The sequence below is a fragment of the Babylonia areolata genome, chromosome 21, assembly GCF_041734735.1.
Source record: "Babylonia areolata isolate BAREFJ2019XMU chromosome 21, ASM4173473v1, whole genome shotgun sequence".
In the NCBI taxonomy this organism is placed as follows: Eukaryota; Metazoa; Mollusca; class Gastropoda; order Neogastropoda; family Buccinidae; genus Babylonia; species Babylonia areolata.
In genome coordinates this window covers 24,467,569-24,487,774 of record NC_134896.1, presented here as the reverse complement: position 1 = coordinate 24,487,774, position 20,206 = coordinate 24,467,569, and the positions used below count along the sequence as shown (strand labels likewise).

At 39.8% G+C, this 20,206-nt stretch overlaps 1 protein-coding gene across 1 annotated transcript in view; it reads left to right on the top strand.

The window, feature by feature from the left end:
• Window positions 1–15,987, top strand: part of LOC143296392 (putative ATP-dependent RNA helicase DDX28) — an 18,391-nt gene extending 2,404 nt beyond the window's left edge. The window contains exons 4-14 of the mRNA XM_076608282.1: window positions 282–339; window positions 2,183–2,328; window positions 3,487–3,558; window positions 5,081–5,162; window positions 5,989–6,095; window positions 6,797–6,955; window positions 9,578–9,674; window positions 10,965–11,122; window positions 13,509–13,601; window positions 14,825–14,977; window positions 15,599–15,987. Of these exons, the coding sequence (XP_076464397.1) occupies window positions 282–339; window positions 2,183–2,328; window positions 3,487–3,558; window positions 5,081–5,162; window positions 5,989–6,095; window positions 6,797–6,955; window positions 9,578–9,674; window positions 10,965–11,122; window positions 13,509–13,601; window positions 14,825–14,977; window positions 15,599–15,706 (1,233 nt within the window). The 3' untranslated portion in view covers window positions 15,707–15,987. The remainder of the gene's footprint in view (window positions 1–281; window positions 340–2,182; window positions 2,329–3,486; window positions 3,559–5,080; window positions 5,163–5,988; window positions 6,096–6,796; window positions 6,956–9,577; window positions 9,675–10,964; window positions 11,123–13,508; window positions 13,602–14,824; window positions 14,978–15,598) is intronic.
• The last annotated feature ends 4,219 nt before the right edge of the window (window positions 15,988–20,206 follow it).

Here is a 20,206-nt window from a genome sequence, read left to right as displayed (position 1 = left end):
TATTATTATCATCATCATCATCATCATCATCATCATCATTATTATTATTATTATTATTATGTTGCTGTTGTTTTTGTTGTTGTTGTAACTATACTTTGTTGTAGCATATGTGTCACAGTTCTCCTAGGATCATCATTGAAAAAGGAAGAACAAATTGTGTATTACATAGTTACATTGATTGATTATACTACAGCATTGAAAAAGGAGAACAAATTGTGTATTACATAGTTACATAGGTTGATTATACTATACCCAGACACACCTGCACTCCTGTGTTTCAGAATGCTGCTGTCCCTGCCATTCTCCGTGGGGAGTCGACCCTTTGCGCTGCAGAAACAGGTGCAGTTGTCATGATGATGGTTTTTGATGTCAACATGAAAACTAATGTCAATCTTAAATATTAGTGGAGGATTTATGAAAGAAATAGTGCCAAAAAGTGTGCAGTCATGATGATGATGACGACGATGGAACAAACTTTTTGATAGTTCAGTTTTATGTAATGCAGTGACCTCATAATGAACAAGCCCAGCTGCTGTTCTGACAAGCTGCTGTGCTCTTTGTGAGGGTTTGAATGTTTAGGAGGAGGAATGTGGCTGAATGGTTAAATCGCTCAGCTGCCAGTTTAGACAGTTCACGAGGGTGTGGGTTTGAATCCCGCTCTCGCCCTTTCTCCCAAGTTTGACTGGAAAATCAGAGCATCTAGTCATTTGGATGAGACGATAAACCGAGGTCCCATGTGCAGCAAGCACTGAAAGATAAGATAAGATAAGAATAACTTTATTATCTCCAACTGGAGAAATTTGGTCAGGTGCATTATCACAACATTGACAAGTAAACAACATGGGGACCATAACTGTAAAAGTCAACAACAGCTTTTATGAATATTACGAAGATACAAATGTAAAAAAAAAAATTTTATACACCGTTTCATACATACATCCACACACTGCAGGTAATAACTAGTATTCTTAATGTAAAAACAGAAAAAATTAAGAAACATTATTTGAATATAATTATAAACATAGCCTACTATACTGCACATTGATTATAATAGACAGATAAGATAAGAATAAAGATACGTTATGGAAAACCGCAACCAGATAATCAGCACACACCCGCACCCACCCACCCCCCACCCACCCCACACACACGGATTACTTGATTAAACAAGAGTAATAAACATATGTTCTCAAATAAAAGCATTTCACATATTCGCTTTTAAAAACATTGCAATTAGTTATTACATCGTAATTATTAACAGAAATATATAAAAGAACCCATGGTAATGAGAGTGTTGTCCTCTGGCAAAGTTCTGTAGAAGAAATCCACTCTGATAGCTACATAAACATCTAAGCATCCATTCAAGGCCTGACTAAGCGCGTTGGGTTATGTTGCTTGTCGGGCATCTGCCCAGCAGATGTGCTGTTGTATGTATGGATTTGTCTGAACGCAGTGATGCCTCCTTGAGAAACTGAAACTGTATGTTTAGGGTGGTGCCTGGGTTAGTGGGTATGTACGTTTGTCAGTTGAGGGTTTGGCCTTGGTGTTTTTGAGACTACAAATTGTTCCTTGTGTGTTGTGTATCTCTGTGTGCTTGTGTATGTGTGTGTGTGTGTGTGTGTGTGTGCAATGTTTCATTTGTTTTATGGGTTTTTTTTACAGCATATGTGATGAAGCATATATTGATCAATCCGCTCGCTGTGACATCTCCTTGCTTCCTTGAACTGAAACTCTTCTTCTTCTTCTTTTTGTTCTTCTCTTATTCTTCTTATTCTTCTTTTGTCGGCTGCAACTCCCATGTTCACTTGTGTATACACGATTCAGCTTTTAAATGCCTGACCGTTTTTACCCCGCCATGTAGGCAGACATACTCCATTTTTGGGGGTGTGCATGCTGGGTGTGTTCTTGTTTCCATAACCCACCGAATGCTGACATGGATGACAGGATCTTTAACGTGTGTATTTGATCTTCTGCTTGCGTATACACACAAAAGGGGTTCAGGCACAAGTAGGTCTGCACATATGTTGACCTGGGAGATCAGAAAAATCTCTGCCCTTTACCCACCAGGTTGCGTTACTGAGATTCAAACGAAGGACCCTCAGATTGGAAGTCCAACGCTTTAACTACTCAGCTATTGCTCCTGTCAGTGAACTGAAACTGAACTTGTGCTGTTTCTCTCCAGGTTCCGGCAAAACTCTGGCATATTTGCTACCTGCGCTGAACTTGCTGCTCCAGAGAAAGCGCTGCAGAGAAGACCAGGAGGAGATCCTGAATACACCGTCCGTTATTGTTCTGGTACCCTCCAGGGAACTGGCAGATCAGGTTACGGTAAGGTGGCGTCTTCTGTATTTCCTCACTTTTGCCTTAGTTGAAGCTTTCTGCAGAGGGTTGTAGCTGCATGAGATGCTTGTGGAGTCTGATCATTAAAGTGGTAATTTTTTTTTCTCCAGATTCTATAAGTTTCTTAATTAAGCAGACACCATTGTCTTGAAAATCACTTTCATCTGTACTTTGATAAAAAAAAATTGGTGATTTTTTCCCCCCCAAAGTACATTTTGCTAATAGAAGTGCATTGTAGATGTGAGATGTTTGTTGTATTATATGTGCTCATCATTCCTTGTTCATAAGTTTTGAATGTTATTGTTTGTTTTCCTTTTTCACTTATATTTAGGGAAAATGTGTTTTGAATCGTTAAAAAAAGGTGTATGTTGTGCTGTATTCTGTTGTATATAATGTTGCCTTGCATTGAGGTGCATTGTTTCTGATAATGGTTTCATTTCGTTTGTATTGCATAATTAAGGGTTGTTTGTTGTTGGCATTGGTGATGGTGGTGGTGGGGATGGTGGCTGTGGCTGTGTGTGTGTTGGTGTGTGTGTGTGTGTTTCTCTGGTTTCCTTCTTACTTGAGGCATGTTAAGATCAGATTACTTATTTACATTCAGTTTTGGTATTGTAATTTTTTTTAAACTTTAAAGAGTAATGCACCATGGCAATTGTAAAATGTTAAAGTGATTAATTTAAAGTGATTTCAATACTGATATCCATGGACGGCAGACAAATGTGCAAATGCACACAAAGATATGGTGGTATGTACACACGCACACACACACTCTCTCTCTCTCTTACACAAACATGCACATGCGCGCGCGTGCGCGCACACGCACACACACACACACACACACACGCACACACACAGAGAATCAGACAAATGTAGAGATGTCAGTAAATAACATAGCAAATAAACATAACACAAATTGTGATTCCTAGGAGAATCACAACTATATAATAGTTTTAATATTTCTTTCCATTTTCCCATGATGTACTAAGCTTGGGCAGATTACAGTTCAGTGATACAGCAATCAGTAAACAGCTGTCACTTTGAATCCACAGGCATTGTAACTGTGAATGTTTGGTTTTTACCCCACACCCCCGCCCCTCCCTCCAAAAAAAAATTTTTTTAAATGAATGGAATGTACTGTGTTTGCAGCGAGTAGCTGAGAGTCTTCAGCAGCATCTAGACTTCACAACGTACTCAGTGTGCGGGGGGCGTGGCACAAAGGTAGATCAACCGTTATACATCTGTATTTGTTATAAATGTTAACCAAAGTTGATCGATGTGGTGCAATGACAGCCAAAGACTCTCCTCTTGCATGAGATCTGTGTTTGTTCACCAAAGTTGATTGACACGGGGCAATGACAGCCAACGATTCTCCTCTTGCATGAGATCTGTGTTTTTCACCAAAGTTGATTGACACGGGGCAATGACAGCCAACGATTCTCCTCTTGCATGGTGGGAGAATCTGAGGGTACAGGATTGATTTCTACACTCGCCGGAAATTTCCCCTCCTTCATTAGACATTGAGTGGTGGTCTGGGCTCAAGTCATTTGGATGAGACAATAAACTCAGGTCCTGTAAACAGCAAGCACTTAGCGCATGTAAAAGAGCCTGTGGCAACAGAACTGTTGCCCCTGGCAAAATTCTGAAGGAAAATCCACTCTGTGAAACAAATACACTTGCATGTGGAAAAGAAGTAGGAAAAACGGGTGGTGCTGCACTGTGACAGTGGGCTCTCCCCATGGAGAGCAGCCTGAATTTCATGCATTGTGACAAAAAGTAGTACAATATAATGCCAATTTAATTACACATACTTAACCGTGACCCAACTAGTGCAGACTCCGGCAGGGGTCTGACATTCCTGTCCTGTGCAAACTACTATCCGCCTATGCTGAGAAAACGAAACCACGGCCGATAACCTCCCGGAAGTAGGTAACCTTCCTTTTCAAACTGCTGATATCTGGAACATTCTGCTGAAGTCCTTAAGATTTACTGCTTTTTTGTGTCATTACAATCTAGTCTGGCTACTTTTATTTTATGATGTGTGCATTTCATATGTATCTCATCGTGAATGTTAAGCTTAAGTTATGTCATAATGAGTGATTTGTTTAAGTTCTCTTCAATTTCATGCTCATGTTTTTTTATGCCTCCCTTGGAATGGTGTTTGATGATGGTTTACATGGCTTACAGCAGGTTTCTTGTTGCTACTGATTGCAGTCTTATATGTCTGCTGTTTTTTTGTTTTGTTTTTATGTGATTTTTCACTTGTTATTCATCAAGTGGAATGTAAAACACAAGTTCTATGAATGAACAACCTAATGTGTAATGTCTTCTCTAAATTTTTTTTTTTCTGTTTTACCAGAAACACTTTGATATTGATCAAAAACCTCAGTGTATCTGTGTGTGTGTGTGTGTGTGTGTGTGTGTGTGTGTGTGTGTGTGTGTGTGTGTGTGTGTGTGTGTGTGTGTTCTTCACACTTTTATATGATCGTACCAATTTTACCATAATCATTTCCATAGATTTAGAATATTTGTCTAATCATAGTTCAGTTCTTGGCTTTTTATAGACTTCTACATTTTTTTTTTCAGTTTTAATACAAATAATTAGATAATTGTGTTTGTATGTTAAGAGTGTCTACTGTAGATAATTGAATTGTATGTGTGTGTGTGTTGTGTGTGTGTGTGCACATGTGTGCGTGTATGTGTGTGTGTGTGTGTGCTTGCTTGCTCTGCGATTTGCATGCAGGCAAGACTTGTGTGGCCCATAAACCGTCCAATGGACATCCTCATCGCAACTCCAGGAGTGCTGCATAAACTGATGATAGCAGGTGAGCTTTGCAAGGAACTTGTATGTGATACAATGCAGCACATTTTCATGAGTTTTGTCTTCTTTATCTTCTCCTTCTCCTTCTTTTTCTTCATCATCTTCACCTCCTCCTCCTCTTCCTCCTCCTCCTCCTCCTCCTCGACCTCCTCCACCTCCTCATCTTCTTCTTCATCATCTTCTTCATCATCTGCTCCTCCTTCTCCTCCTCCTCCTCCTCCTCCTCCTCATCTTCATCTTCTTCTTCATCATCTTCTTCATCTTCAGCTTCTCCTCAACTTTGTGAAGAGGTCATCAGGTAGTCACACTGAAGGACTGTTCACCAGATTCCCCCACGTCTGTGGGTTGTGTGTCTGCGGAGACCCAAGTTTGTATCTTGAACTTTGATAATAACATGGAGCAATTCCTGTAATGTAAAGTGTGTGTATGTGTGTGTGTGTGTGTGACATCTTTTTTTTGTGTGTGTATATATAGGTTTGTATGTGTGTTATGTTGGAGGAGGGGGGTATGTGTGTGTGTGTGTGTCACTGTGTGTATGTGTGTGTGTGTGACTATCAGAATGTGTGCATGTGCATGTGAGTAGGTGTGTGAATATGGGTGTGCGTTAAGTGTTGTTGTTGTTGTTTTGTATATTCCTACTTGCATTTGTGTGGAGAATTATCAGTGGAAGCTGAGAGAGATGTTCACTTCATACTATTTCCTCACCTGTTGGCATGTTGTCTGTGTGTGTGTGCGTGTGTGTGTGTGTGTGTGTGTATGCGTGCGCGTGTGTGTGTGTGTGTGTGTGCGCGCGCGTGTGTGTGTGTGCGTGTGTGTGTGTGTCTGTGCAGGTAAGATCAAGTCGTCCGGCCTTCAGCAGATCATTCTGGATGAAGCTGATACACTGTTGGATGACAGCTTCATGGATGTTATCGACAGAGTGCTGTACAGACTCAAGGTCTTGTTTTATTGTTGTTGTTGTTGCTGTTTTTTGGGGGGTTATGGGGTGGGGGTGGGGGGGTTATTGATTGATTCATTTATTTTTACAAAAGACATTTCTCGTACTCAGTATCTTGTTTGTGACTAAAAGAACTTGGGAAGTACATAAAACTGGGAACAAACCATTGCTTGCGTCTAAAGTTTTAACAGGTCAATATATGAAGTTTATGAACACAATAATAATGAGGGCTGATAGAGATACAACATGAGGGCGAAGGTTTGATCATGTGTGTTTGTGTGAGAAATTAGAAAGAAAAGTAGAAGACTAAACTTCATCAGGGTCGAGATTCACGTGCATCCCAGTGTAACAGCCTCAGTCTACCCCCGTACTTTTTTGTTTTTTTCCACCCCTGTGTCATTTGTGGCTTGTCAAAAATCAGTCCTCCTTCCCCCACCCCCACCCCCTGGTTGCAAATTACCCCTTTACTCTGGTTTACTGAAGCTATTGAAGCAGGACAGGGAGAGGGGGAGATGACTCTGGGCTAGCCTTTACTGACCCTTCCCTCCCCCACTCCTCTCCATTATAACAGTGAAAGCAAGCGTTGAGAGTTAGCCTGATTCAAACGGGGCCAAATTTACCTCACAGTACAGATAGAACTGCAATGTCGGTCACTCTAACAGCATAGGAACTTAATCCTCATCATCTTCTCTGACCTGCAGATTCCGACGCTGGAGAGTGGAGGGGGTGGTGGTGGTGGTGGTGTGCAGCAGCAGGGGGGAGGAGGGGCCCCGAAAGGGTTTGTGGGTGGTGTGCAGTTCGTCCTGGTCAGCGCCACCATGCCCCGTGGACTGGAGGGCAGCATCGGTGCCTACATCCCTGTCAGTGCCTCCTTAGTATTAATAGTAATGATGATGATAATGATAACAATGTTGATAATATTGATATGTATAGAGAGAGAGAGCACTTGTATTTTTATTGTATTATAGTGCCTACATTCCTGTCAGTGCCTCCTTGGTGATGATGATGATGATAATGACAACAGTGTTGATAATATTGATATGTATATATATATAGAGAGAGAGAGAGAGAGCACTTATTTTTATTGTAGTGCCTACATTCCTGTCAGTGCCTCCTTGGTGATGATGATGATTGATAATGATAGCAATATTAATGATAATAATGATAACAATAGCCATGATGAGAACATTGATACTGATAAATTTCCCACTTATATTTGTATTGTGGTGCCCACATCCCGGTCAGTGCCCCCTCAGTGATGATAATGATGATAATGATAATGATGAAAATTATGATATTGATATGATACTGATCTACTTAGCACTTTTATTGTATTTGTATTGTGGTGCCTACATCCTAGTCAGTGACTCCTTAGTAATGAGGAGGAGGATAATAATAACAATAATAATTGTATTAACCCTTTCGCTGCCAGGAAAATCAGATTTAAGTGAAATCTATTTGCCAGGGTTTTTTCACAAAAAACGGGTATAAATTTTCAAAAAATTCTGTGCTCTTTGTTATTTGAGAAAGACCCATAAAAGTATATATTTTCTGAAAGGTAAATAAATAAAGAATACAAAACACATAACATTTTCCCATTTTATATATTTTTAGTGACATGCTGTTGTTCTGAAATCAGTGTTTTTTTGTGTGTTTTTTTGTCACATTTTCTACTTGTTCATTGCAAACATTAGTCAGGTAATTTGCACTAAAATATCATATTTTCTGGACAAATGGATATCTGCACACACAAAATCATATTAGAACAGATACAATTTTTTTATTAATTTAAAAGAGACAGATACAGAATGCATTGTGACTTCTCCAAGTGATAATATGGATGTAGGGCCACGCCCCCTCAGTCTCCACCCCCCTCCTCTTCACCCCTCTTACAATGTCACTTTATCCAGTTCTCATCAGACCGTGTTGGCTGATTGACAAGAAAATCGCCTACACTGTGTCCTGCTAATAATTCGGTTAGTTTGTGTCGTCTGCTACAGTTGTGCAGCTGACATCACTCACTGATAGTCGTATCTTGGCCACTCTCTTGATTGCTCCCTTTATTTTCTATCAAAATGTCCTATAAATGTTCATCACTGTCTTCTTCTTCGAATTTACACTTCAATTCTTTCTGAACATCAGCTAAAGAAAGCAATCTTCGTTGATTTAGTTCGCCACGATTGCATGTCTTGAGCACGGTGTCAGTCCGACATTTTGTTGAGCGAGCGAGGAAAGGAGCTAGGCAAAACACTGCGACAGTGACCCAACCAAAACGTTAAAGTAAAGGACTGCCTCATGACGTAGATGGGGTTTCTAGCCATGAATAGAATCCAGAAAGATTCCCCAAGCTAAAGCGACCAGCATTTTCATCAACAAACTGAATGCAAACCAGGGAAAAGTCCGAATATTTCGATGACAAGTTATCTCGTCATTGTGGCAGCGAAGCGTACATGCTTGCGATGATGAGTTATCTCGTCATATAGGCAGCCTAGGGGTTAATATTGATCTGGTATGTAGCACATGTATTGTATTTGTATTGTGGTGCATATATTCCAGTCAGTACCTCCATGATCATAACAGATCATTCATGTCTTGCCTCACATGTTTGCAGTGATTGTTCAGTGTTCTGGATATCATTGTTTGGGTTCAAAAGTACTGTACATTCAGATATATAGATAGATATAGGTCTGAACAGTTTGTTGAATGCATGTCAAACAGTAAAACACTACATTCTGTTATCATAAACAACATATAGACAGTCATAATTGTGAAGAAAAGAAAACAGGAGAGATACATACTTTTGCATGTGCACTTAGCAGTATCTTGAGTTGGGGTTAGATTTATGGTGCATAAGTGGAGAAATTGCAAAAGTAAAATGGCGGGTGGACTGAAAGCATGGCTAGCAAACTGAATTCTCATTGGATAAGTTAATGAACTAGGGGTAGTGTACATTCAACTGAAAGCTTCAGAATTGTAAAGAAGAAAAAAATTATTAAATTTTTTTTTTTTTTAATTAAAAAATTGCATTGTATTGTGTTACTGTTTTTTGTCACAACAGATTTCTCTGTGTGAAATTTGGGCTGCTCTCCCCAGGGAGAACGCTTCACTTCACTGAGAGCTCCACCCTTTAAAAAAAAAAAAAAAAAAAAAAAATTCCTCCCTGCAGTCTTTTATGTGTTTTCCTATTGAAGTGAATTTTTCTACAGAACTTTGCAAGGAACAACCCTTTTGTTGCCGTGGATTCTTTTACGTTGCTGAGTGCATGCAGCACACGGAACCTCAGTTTATCATCTCATCCATATGACTAGTGTCCAGACCACCTCTCAAGGTCTAGTGGAGGGGGAAAAAATACTGGCGTCTGTGCCGGGATTTGAACCAGTGCGCTCAGATTCTCTCGCTTCCTCGGCGGACGTGTTACCTCTGGGTGTAGTGATGACCTAGAGGTGTATGAAACAACGCTGGTATGCGTCTGATTGTTCCAGGTGGACCAGCTGAGGAAGGTGAGCACATCAGGTCTCCATCGACTGATGCCACACGTACCACAGAAGTTTCTTCGTCTTCGGCCGTCCCAGAAAAGTGGCAAGTTCCAGAGATCGGCGTTTTCCCTCTGTGTCTGTCTGTCTGTCTGTGTATCTGCTAGTCTGCCAATCTCTTTCTCTGTCTGTCTGTGTATCTCCCAATCTGCCAGTCTCTTTCTCTGTCTGTCTGTATCTGCCAGTCTGCCAATCTCTTTCTCCATCTGTCTGTGTATCTGCCAGCCTGCCAATTTCTTTCCCTCTCTATTGCTCTGTGTATGTGTGTGTGTGTGTGTGTGTGTGTGCGCAGTTTGAACATGATTACATTTTTGCCCCTTGCTCTCTGTTGTCTGGAGTGCATCAGCAAACAGTATGACTTTGGGGCTGGTTTGGGTTTGTTGTTTGTTTTGTTTTTTATTCAATGAAGAGATTTGTTTGAGATTGAGTGTTTGTCATTGACTGATTGATGTGGATACTTTGGTATAGTGCTTATCCTGGAGAGGTCAAGAGACCTAGCACTAAGCACTTTACAAACACGGAGTCATTTGCACAACATGCTGCCTACCTACCTAGGTAGAGCTGACTGACAGCTGCCTTTCAGGCACTCATCTTTTGTTTCCTGTGTGGTTCAGTCAGGCTTCAGTCTCATAAACACACACACAAACACACATGTACACACACACACACATACGTGTGTGCGCATGCATGCACGCACGGACACACACACTCACACACACACTCATGCACACACACACACACACACACACACACACACAAACACACAAACGCATATGCACTCTTGTATGAAATTGGTTTATTTATTTACATGATGATACGTGTCAGCAACAACCAAAAAAAGAAAAGGAAAAAAGAAACAAAGAAAAACACACAAGATTTGTTAATTTACTGATCTGTTAGTAGTTCTTGAACCCCCACCCCCATATCCCCACCTCTCACTCTCAGTACCAACTTTTGGTTTGTTCATTTATTTATATATTGAGTTACTTGCCTATTTACTGCTATTCTTGACAACCTAGTACCCTCTCAAGACTGATTGATTGATTGATTGATTAATTGATTGATTTATTTATGTATCTGTTTATTCTTGCCAACCCTCCTGCCCTGAAATTGATTTATCTATTTACCTGTTAATCCATCTTTACTTTAATTGACTTAGTTGCGTACATATTGTAATTCATGGCAGTTCCCTTATCCGCTCAAGATATTTAGTTAGTTAGTTAGTTAGTTAATTAATTAATTAGCTGGTTAGTTATCTATTTGTTTTATTCTATTTATCCATCTATCTGTTGATCTATCCATTTATTTATCTATATATTTATCATGTGCTGTGCAGAGGAGCTGCTGAAGCTGGTGAGGGGAGAGAATCAGCAGCAGTCAGGGGGGAGCACCATGGTGTTCTGCAAGGACAGCAGCACCAGTTTCTACGTGGGCCACGTCCTGCAGGAACATGGCCTGCAGCCTGCCATCGTCAATGGAGACATGCAAGAAAAAGTGAGGAACCTTCCTTCTGATCAGTACTCACTGATCAACACTGTACAGGCAGATGGCATTCTTCCCAAGGACCATACCAGAATGGAACAAGCTGCCTCAGGAAGATGTGACAGCCAAGTCACTGGACTGCTTCAAGTCCAGACTGGCCTCTCATCTCTAAAAGTGAATCCCCCCCCACCCCCCCATTCCCCCCCTCCTCCTAACCACCCATACACCCCAAAATCACCCCCCCCCACCCCCCCCAAACCGCTCACAGCTGATGCAGAGGCTTGGCATCATGTCAGTGCACGCTGAACATACACTGGCTGGCCAGGTCGCAAAAATTATTATTATTATTATTTATTTATTTTATTTTATTTTATTTTATTTTATTTTTTACCAATCCTCACAACAGCGCAATCCTCAGCAACCTCCCCAAACTACAACAGAACCATCAATATAATGATGTTGGTTGTATAAATGAAGAAGAAGATCTGTCAGTGGTGCTTTGATCACTTTTCTCACTCATTCTTTCGCAGAGGTGCCAGCTGTTACGTTTTCATCATATTTTGTTACGCTCGATTGCAGTTTGTTACAGTGTTAAACCAATATCAAAATTGTTCCTATGGGTTCATTTTCGACTACATAGCATGGTCACATGCTTTCTGTTGTAACATTACCCAGATGCTCTAGACCTATCAATCATGGGGCCAGGGCAGTCACAACTAACCTTGGTCTCACGTGATGATGCTCAGCTAATCGCATGCATATTTACATTGAAACAGCATTGAGTGGACCAGTCAGGTTAATCGATTGCCTGAACAAGAGAGAACGTGGCTGAATCAAGTTTGTCTTGGTTGAACAACGTCTGTGCCCAGTGGGTTAAGCTATGGAGCGCAAGGAAGGAAGAAGGCTCGGGAGTCTGAATGTTCCTTCCAAATTCAGAATGTTCCTTCCAAATTTCCTGATTGTTCCTACAAACACTTGACAGAGGATGGCATCTCTGCTTGTGTGTTCAAAAGGGGAGGAAGTCCCTTGATATGCTCCCCGTAACGAGCCTCTCACTGTGGAGACTTTTTACTCATTGACTGCTGGGATCTGCTTCACATTAGATACAGGCATAACTCGGCAGATTCTCTGAAGAGTTTGTTGTCACTCTGTGTGGGTGCTGATGGACTTGTTGAAAGAAGTGAACGTTTTTCAGTCAGATTTGGATGTTTTAAGCCATGGAAGATTTTCTAACTTTTTGAGTGAAAAGATTGAAGCGGTAATTAGTTTTTATTGTACTTTTTTTTTACCCTTGACTTACAGTAGGATGCTATCGTGGTGATAGCCTTGAGATGTCCTTAGTGGTTGGTGAGGCTCTAACTAAGCACTGTGATTTGATTTGAACAAAGGATCTCTTTAGAATTGACGATGAACCTTTTTACAGTGACTAAGTGGTGGTTTGTTTACCGGAGAGGTGTATAACAATTTAAAAATTGATTATGAACCTTCTGACCAGTGACTTTAGTGGTGGTTTAATCGCTAAAGTACCTTTTTTAAATCAGTGATGAACCTTTTGACTTGTGACAAGGTTGAGGTCTGATTGCCAAATATTTCATTTCAGATTGATGATGAATCTTCTGATCAGTTACTTAGTGATGGTTTGATCACCATCATGTTGATAATGAACATTCTGACAAATGACTGAGTAATGGATTGATATACTACCTTGGGGAAGCTATCCAGGACAACACAAGATAGGCAGCATTGTGTGCCACAGGGCATAAAGAGGATTAATAAGTAAGTGTATGGATCACAAGAGACTTCTGGAACAGCAGATCAGCATTTGACACAGAACATACAAAAAACAGTTGTTTTTTTGTTTTGTTTTTCAAGATTCAAGATTTGATTTCCTTTCACCCATAAAAGTACATGAACATGAAAAACAACTAATAATGAACAACGGTTTTACTTATTAAGTGACATGCATGTGGTATTTGATCTAGTGAAATAAGGACTAGTGTCAATGTGGTTCAGCTGTATTGTTTCCAGGTTGTTGTTTTTTTGTGTGTGATGCCTGCTCCTGATACTACTACATTTGTTTGATTTTTGTTGTTCACTTGTTGGTTGCGTTTTTTTCTCTCCTTTATTTCTTTGTACTCTTTTTGAATGAATAGTAGTTGTTGGTTTTAATTTATTTATAGAAACAAAAAAACCCAAAACAAATCAACTTCTGGAATAGTTAGTGACAGGATATGAATAGTAGTTGTTGGTTTTTATTTATAGAAACAAAAAAAAAACAACAAATAAACTTCTGGAACAGTAAGTGAAAGGTCGTACAGCTCTTCACCTGCTGTCTCTCCTCCAGGTCAGTTTGATCCTTAAGAAAAATCACATCATTGCATTCTGGGCTGTGTTTCAGATTCGTCATTTCGAGTTTGAGAGATTCCAGTCTGGTCACCGCAACATTCTGATCGCAACTGATATGGTATCCAGAGGGATTGACACTGTTGGTGTAAGTGAAATTGATTGGGTTTTTGCCTGCATTTTTTTTTATTTTTTTTTTTAAGGTCTCTGTCTTTTATGGCATTTTTCTTACATACACAATATTTGTATTTGTATTTCTTTTTATCACAACAGATTTCTCTGTGTGAAATTTGGGCTGCTCTCCCCAGGGAGAGCGCGTCGCTACACTACAGCGCCACCCATTTTGTTGTATTTTTTCCTGCGTGCAGTTTTATTTGTTTTTCCTATCGAAGTGGATTTTTCTACAGAATTTTGCCAGGAACAACCCTTTTGTTGCCGTGGGTTCTTTTACGTGCGCTAAGTGCATGTTGCAAACGGGACCTCGGTTTATCGTCTCATCCGAATGACTAGCGTCCAGACCACCACTCAAGGTCTAGTGGAGGGGGAGAAAATATCGGCGGCTGAGCCGTGATTCGAACCAGCGCGCTCAGATTCTCTCTCACTTCCTAGGCGGACGTGTTACCTCTAGGCCATCACTCCACTCCATATCCATGCTCACACACATGCACATTCATAGTTCACAAACCTGTGCGTGCACAAAAGGTGTAATCCCCAACTAGCTATCTTTCTGTGATCAGGGCGGAGATGACAAAAATAAATGTATGTAGAGCAGAGAGTTTGGTGGCTAAATGGTTAGAGTGCTGGATTCTTGCCAGAGTTTCCTTAGTTCAGGATCAAATACACTCCAGTAATCCACGTCAGCGCTTGGGTGGGCCATTGAAAAAAGAACATACCCAGCATGCACACCCCTGAAAACTGAGCATAACTGCCTACATGGCAAGTTAAAAACAGTCATACATATAAAAACCCACTTTATACATATGAATGATCATTGGAGCTGCAGCCCACAAACGCAGAGGAATACATTTTTTTTTTTTTTTTTTACATTCTACAACACAGCTGACCATGTTATACATGGATAGGCACTATTTGAATTAAATCATTTTTATTATTATCAGTATAAGGACAAGCCCGGCACTTCCTTTTTTGAGGAAGTGTCGTGGTTTGTTCCATCGTACCTATTCTTTTCCTGTGTGCTAGCTGAATCAGTAGTATAACCAGCATTGACTTGAAATTGTGTAACTTGTGAATGGAGAGAGTTACCACTATTTACTATATGTTAATCATTTGTTCCTTGGTCTCATTGTTTATTCATTATAATTATGATTACCATTATTATCATTATGGTATAAAGTTGTTTTCTTGCTCCAGGTTCACCAAGTGATCAACTACGACTTCCCACAGTTTGTGTCAGACTACATTCACCGTGCAGGACGTGTGGGTCGTGTTGGGTCACAGCACAGAGGTCAAGTGACCAGCTTTGTCGCTCACAAGTGGGAGGTGGACATCTTATGGCAGATTGAGGTCAGGGGCAGATTAATCTCTGTGTGTGTGTGTGTGTGCTTGTGTATGTATGTTTGTGTGTGTGTTTTGTTTGTGTGTGTATTTTATAAGTATGTTCATGTGAGAGAGCTTTGATTTTATTGGGACAACCTCAAAAATGGTGTTTGATTTAATTAATGATAAATTTATTTGCCTCTGTGTGTGTGTGTGTTTGTTCTATTCGTGTATTTATTGCATGTGTTGGTTGGTTTTTCTTTTTGAATGTCTTGTAAGAATCTCTGCATAAAGCATTTGAGAAAGTGTGCATATGAATTAGGAAAACATCTAACCTTATACAAAAAGTAGACTTCACTGTCCACATCTTCAAACATGAATGCACTTTTCTTTTTTGTGAAAAGCATTTGTAGAAAGAACAGTTTAGTTTCTCTGATTGATAACCATTCTGTGTAGTAACTCTGCTTTCATACTGGAAAGCAATTTGTCATTAGTCCATTGTTGATTCAGTAGAGTCCTCTTGTATTTTGTCTGCTTCCTGTCCAGATTTCTAAATGAAGTAACTGTTTCAGGTGTTGATTCGTAGTGGAACTGTATTTCCCAGTGTTTGCATTTTGTATTGACTCCAATCATTCTGTCATTCCACAGATTGCTGCACGGAAGTCGGCAGAGCTCCACAACGTCAATGCGAATATTAAACGCAAGCTGATGGGAAACTTCGCCAAAAAACATGGAGTGTCTCCAAAAGAACTATGAGGTGCGGATGCTTGGAGTTGGATGCTTCCAGGTTATCTCACCGTCTTCCTACTGGAATATGGAGTTGGTGATTCCGAGTTGCTGCTTTGCGTGAAACTCTAACAGAGGGAGACTGTTGTCACTGCAGTTTCCAACACCATGATTGTCAGGCACTCTTTTCTGATGATCACCGGAGGAACTTCAAGCTAGTTGAACCTGACTGGCACTCTTTAGGAGGCAAAACATTTGAATGTATCTGTGAGCGAGTGGAAAACGAGAAGAAAAGAGGTTGTTGAATTTGAGCTTGTGTTTGTGTTTGTGTTTTATGGTCTATCATTGAGTGTTTAACATTTGAACCACATTGTTAAACGAAAATTCTTGGGCGCAGTTGTTGTTTCTTTTATTTGCCAGTTTGGCTTACACACAAAAGACATCAGTATGAAAATCTTGGCTGAGTTGCACAAGTAGTCTTATTAGTTTAAGAGGAAGGTGTCATAATAATGGTTAAGATGCTTGTCTGCCAATACAGTGTTTGTGAGGGTCTGGGATTGATACCTGTTCTCACCCTTTCTTCCAAATTTGACTGGAAGATCACACTGAGTGTCTAGTCATTCAGGTGAGACAATAAACGGAGGTCTTGTATACAACATTCACTTTGCACACTATAAAAGAACCCATGGCAACAAAAACATTGTCCTTTGGTAAAATTCTGTAGATAGGTGACAGGTACATAAATATTATATGCATGCACTCATGGCCTGATAAGCATGTTGAGTTATGCTGTTGTCAGGCATCTGCCTAGCAGATGTGGTGTAGAGTGTATGGATTTGTCTGAATGCCGTTATGCCTTCTTGAGAAACTGAAACTGAGTCAGCTTAAATGTAAGTTTGCTTAGCTTTGAGAATTTTCTCAAATCTGTGGAATTTGAATGGACTTTGGAAAACTGAATGCTAATCAAACCCAAGATAGCTTATCCAACCCAGCCCTGGTCCTGACTTTGTGTCTTTTATAGACACAGTCTTCAGAGCTAAAAGACACAGTCTTCAGAGTCAGCAGCACTGTTCCCACAAGATTTGTTAACATAGAGCAGCAGCCTTCTGCCAGACATCTGTGGGGGAGTGAGTGTCCCAGTTTCAGTTCCACTAAGGACTTTGTCTTTTAACACCCTCTCGCTACCTCTCTCCACTAGACCATATAGGCTGCGACTCCCACATTCACTTGTATATATATGAGAAGGCTTTTACATGTATGGCCGTTTTTACCTCTGCCATTTAGGTAATTTACTGTTTTCAGGAGGGGGCGAGAGGATGCACACCGGGTATGTTCTTGTTTCCTTAACAAACTGAACACAGACATTGATTACAGGATCTTAAATATACATATTTCATCTGCAAGCACTAGCAGGTCTGCTGACCTGCGAGATCAGAAAAATCTCCACTCTCTACCCATCAGGGGCTGTGGCTGGGAGAACCAAGGTTTTGTGTGCAGCATGCACCCAGCAGGCCTTAGTGGTTGGCGAGGCTCTAAGCATCATAATTTGATTTGATTTGATGCACCCAGCACACACAAAAGAACCCACAGTAGTGAGACAGTTTCCCTGTCCCCCCTCTCCCTCCCCTCTCTTTACACATGCAGGGAGAGAGGAAAAAAACAGCAGAAAAATGAATGGAGCCAGGCTATGGCACTGCCCTCTCTACAGGGAAAACAAACATACAGGGCCCACAAACATGTTCAAAATAAGATTATAGAAAAAAAAATCCCAGAAGAATGAAAAATAAATGTTGACCGAAAATATATTACAATGAAATAAATAAGCAGCAGTATTGTCTGTAATACACAATCATAGCCAAGGAAGTGTCAAAAGAGACATTGGTTACATTTTCTGACCCTGCCAAATGCCAGAAAATAGAATAATCTGATCTTCTTTAGTCTGTTGCAGACAAGTCACATTCTCCTGTTTCACTCTTCACACACACACACACACACACACACACACACACACATGCAAAACCTTGCATGAACCTTGCATTGGGTTGATTTATTGATAGTTTTCTCATTTTCAAAAGCAAAGATTTAACAAGAGTTAGGTATGCAATAATAACACTTTGAGAACATCCAAGTTTTATTTCACATCATCTCCCTCACATCTGATAGCAAAGACTGACCCAAAGCAAAATATACAGTCATAAAACTTCATGAACATGAAAGCTGCTTATTTGTACAATTCATTAACTGAAACGCGCTTAGTCAGGCCTTGGAAAAAAAAAAAAAAAAAAAAAAAAAAAAAAAAAAAAACACACACACAACCACACAAAAAACAAAAACAAAAAAAAACGGGGGAATAAATAATAGATAAGCTTGCATAAATAAATAAATAAATAAATAATAATTATAATATAGAAAAAGGTAGTAGTAATAATATTAGTAATACTCATAAAATGATAATAATAAAACATAAATAAATAAATAAATTATTAACTGAAAGGTTCACAACACCGGTAGGACTTTCACAACACAAGATGGGCCACAAAACTGCAACATTTTTTATTTTATTTTATTTTTTTTACAAGAACTCACTCAGATTTCAACATTTTTGCATTCTATCTTGGTATATCCTTACAGGTCCCCCCCCCCCCCCACACACACACACACCTTAAAGCTGGATATAAAGTGTCCCTCCAGATAAACACTGATTATTGCTCATTACTTTTGCCAGGTAGGAATAGGTTATGTAACAAGTGCAGGTTCTCCAGCAATTATTTTTCACTTCAGATCTGTTTGATACATAGGGCTGCTACAGTAATGCCCTTCAGAGAAGAAAACTGACATCAGCAACAGAAACAAAAGCACCTGGGAACAGAAAAGTGCTTCAAGTTTAAGATCAATACATTCCGACTGATTAATTTCTAAAGAAAAGAAAGAAGGTTAACACAATCATTGGAGTGAAAAACATAACAAGATTTCATTGGGTAAAGAGTGGAGACTATACTGATAAACACAGAAAAAGTTAAAAATCACCTGAGTGACGCAATTCTTCAGTTCATGATCTTTTATTCTTTTCATTTTCTTCTCTTTTTCATTCCTTATTTTATCACAACAGTAAAATACCTGTTTTTTTGTCAAGGCTTTCAAGCTCTCCAGTGTTTCATTCCATCATCTAAAAACTTCTTTTTTTAAGTTCTGATCAGTTCAAACAACATTCACTACTATTTCGTACCCCTTTCAGTAATGAGTAATTTTATTTTAAAAAATTCCACACTGTTGCTGCTTTTCTCATCACACTTTAGCTTTTATTTTTCCCCAACTGGTCATTCAAACAAATTATATTTAGAATAATTTACAGCTGTACTTAAACTGACATGAATATGCAATAATGACAGAGCTGTTTCTATCCCAATTGCATAAACATTTAAAATCATTTGGAATATTGCTAAAACACTCTAAAACTAGAAGAAAAAAATAAACACATAAATATATCATGCACAGATAAAATTTTTAATCAATGAAAGGCACACCAGGTCTGCTCAGCAACACAAACCAACACAAAGTAAGTGTTACAGATTATACATTATTCTGGCCCAAGATACCTGTGAAAATATCTCTACAGACATGGACAGACATCCTATATACTGGCCATATGCATCATGGAAATCCACCGTGAACCATGAAGACATCAGTGACTGCAGAGATGATAACGCAGCGCAAATGAAGACCCACAAAGGTGGCAGCCCTGTGGGCAGGCAATAGCAGATGACAGGTCTTGTCTTCTGTCTTTGCAGGATGGACGCCTCTCCTCGAACGCCAGAACTTGCACCAGCAACCAGCTTGGAGAAGACGAATATCATTGACAATCCTATGTCTTCCATTGGGACTACATGTCCAGCCCACCAAAGCTGAGATTACATGATGAAGGTTTCAACCCCAGTCATCTTTGCTCTGTGAAAATGTGCATAAACATAATTATCACTCTCTTTCTTATGTAACTGTATTGTTTGTCAACATCCCAGCCAGCTCACAGGGCCATATTGGGGATGGCAACACTTCTTAAAAAAAAGAGAGATATAAGAAATAATAATAAATGTTGGTCAATACAGCTCACCCCTACCCCCACCACAATAACAAAAAAACAGGCATAATTAGTCCTTTAAAAGCACTGACTATTCAATCAAATTTATCACTGGATGATTTTTTTAAAGATGAACTCAAACCTATGCAAAGTTTCTGAGAAGCAAGGATTCCCTCAACCAATGAAGAACTAAGAGAAACTGAACTCAAGCAGGCGGAGGATCATGAACATGACAGTGCAAAACACTGCAGTGAGGCTTATTGCCAGAGTCAAGAAGTTTGAACACATAGGCCCAAAACAAGGAGACTGCAATTGGCTTCCTGTCCAGGAACATATCATCACAAACTGCTCTGCAATACATTTGAATCCAAGACAGAAAAAAATCCCTCTGTGTATATCATAGCTTCTTCACTTTCAAACCCTTCTCACCCACTGAGATCTGCTTCAAGAAGTCT